This window comes from Austrofundulus limnaeus, unplaced genomic scaffold (assembly GCF_001266775.1).
Source record: "Austrofundulus limnaeus strain Quisiro unplaced genomic scaffold, Austrofundulus_limnaeus-1.0 Scaffold30, whole genome shotgun sequence".
Lineage (NCBI taxonomy): Eukaryota > Metazoa > Chordata > Actinopteri > Cyprinodontiformes > Rivulidae > Austrofundulus > Austrofundulus limnaeus.
In genome coordinates, this window is record NW_013952432.1 from 884,405 (window position 1) to 886,099 (window position 1,695).

The following is a 1,695-nucleotide window of genomic DNA, read 5'->3' on the forward strand; positions in this document are numbered from 1 at the left end:
ATGAAAATATTGTAAACATTATTATGCTTTGTTTTACTTTTAGTTTCAGAAATTTGTCTTTACTTCCTGTCTAAGCATAAAAACTTCAGCACAATTTCATAGATGAGCAAAATGTGTTTTCCCTGAGCTGTGGCTCCTCTAATCTGAAAACCYGCTGTATTGCTACACACCTGCCTTTAATTATTATTATAATTTGCTATTAAAAAAAACTCTGCTGGTGTCTAGTGCTAATTTCAAAGTTTAGCAACAAACCATGAAACACTCCGACAGATATCCATTAAGTTATCGGAATCCCACAAATCCTTGCAACAAGCCGCTGCAGCAGAGGATTTGTGACAACTGTTTTCAAAGAGTAAACATATTATCTCCTGCATCACAGCCAAATGACTCGCCTATGCCCCGAGCCTCCTTCTCTATCACAGCTGCTGATGTGACACAACTCAGATGAGCTTTCAAGGGTTCAATATAAAGAGCGGAGGTGGGGCGATATTATGAGGAAGGTGGAGAGCCAGATTTAATGTCCACTTTAGCCAGGGGGGCCTTGAGGAATGTTGWGGGAGTTATGAAGGAAAGCTCTAGGGTGGCAGCAACAGTGCTCTTGTCCTGATTTTATACTTTGATGGTAGTAAGTTTCTCAAGGAGAAACTTGCACCCTGGAAACTATGTGATGAACTCAATGCAGAATTATTAGGATGATTGCATTTTATAAATGGATCATTTTATGGAAATACTTCTATACATTGAATAGAATCATGCAATCTGCACCCCCCCCCCCAAAAAAAAAAAATAAAAAAATAAAAATAAAAAAAGAGGCTTAGCTCCAATGCTAAGCTTCAGACAACTTCTTTAGTAAGCACAAGAAAACACAAGCMCACCTTCAGCCTTACCATTTTGGAGGTGGTGGTATCAATCCTCTGAGTGAAAATGAGCATGGACATGACTGAGGTGGTAGCGCAAGCTCTCCACAACACTCTCCTCTTCTGCTCTCTCTCCCTTTCCCCCCTTCAATTACAGAAAACTCCTTAATGAGTGGGAGGCTTCACTCAAAAAAAAAGAAATAAAAAATGCGAGAGCGTCTTCCGTGAGCCCGAGACCCTCCTATCAGCTGCCTGCCAGAGTTTGAGCTCAGTCCAGCGAAAGCCAATCAATCATGCAGCGACAGGGGTTCCGTGAGATGCACGGTGATCCATTCACCAGGAGGGGCTCTTTGGAAATGAATGCTCACTGGCTTCACGCTCTCCAGCAGCCGCTTCTTGTCCTCCGTTCTCCCGTTTTACTCCCTCTGCCTATCCTTCTTTGGCTTTTATCAGCCTCTCCGTCTTTCTCATCAATGATTATAGGGTTTATCAATCACTGTCTCTTCCAGATAATCTTTTTTTTTTTTGTGAATTCTCACTTGTAGCAGCGGCATGGTTTGTGTGTTTGGCTACTCAACCCCATCACTGATTCATTCTCTCTACTCCCTACCTTTCTCTCTTTCTTACTAAGCTCCTCCAGCGCATGAGACAAGCTTTTTTTTTCTCTTTGGGCAGGTTCTGTACCTGAACTTAATTGGAGGTTCAAACATAATCTGCTGGTTTGGCCATGAAAGAGACATCTGCCAGCAAACACAGCTAAACAGGGGCTCTTTGCATCTTCATTCCTGCTTTGGTATGGCTAAGGTGTGTAGTGTGTGTGTGTGTGTGTGTGTGTGTG

The 1,695-nt window shown here is 42.5% G+C and overlaps 1 protein-coding gene across 2 annotated transcripts in view; it reads right to left on the minus strand.

Annotated features, from left to right (window-relative positions):
• LOC106515527 (dipeptidyl aminopeptidase-like protein 6) overlaps nt 1–1,695 on the minus strand; it is a 251,853-nt gene that overhangs the window by 190,215 nt on the left and 59,943 nt on the right. Inside the window, exon 1 of one of the 2 annotated variants that reach the window (XM_014005368.1) lies at nt 888–1,284. The exons of the other annotated variant lie outside the window; for it this stretch is intronic. Coding sequence (XP_013860822.1) covers nt 888–938 — 51 coding nt within the window. The 5' untranslated portion in view covers nt 939–1,284. Of the gene's footprint in view, nt 1–887; nt 1,285–1,695 lie in introns of those variants that run through there. 2 annotated transcript variants of the gene reach the window in all.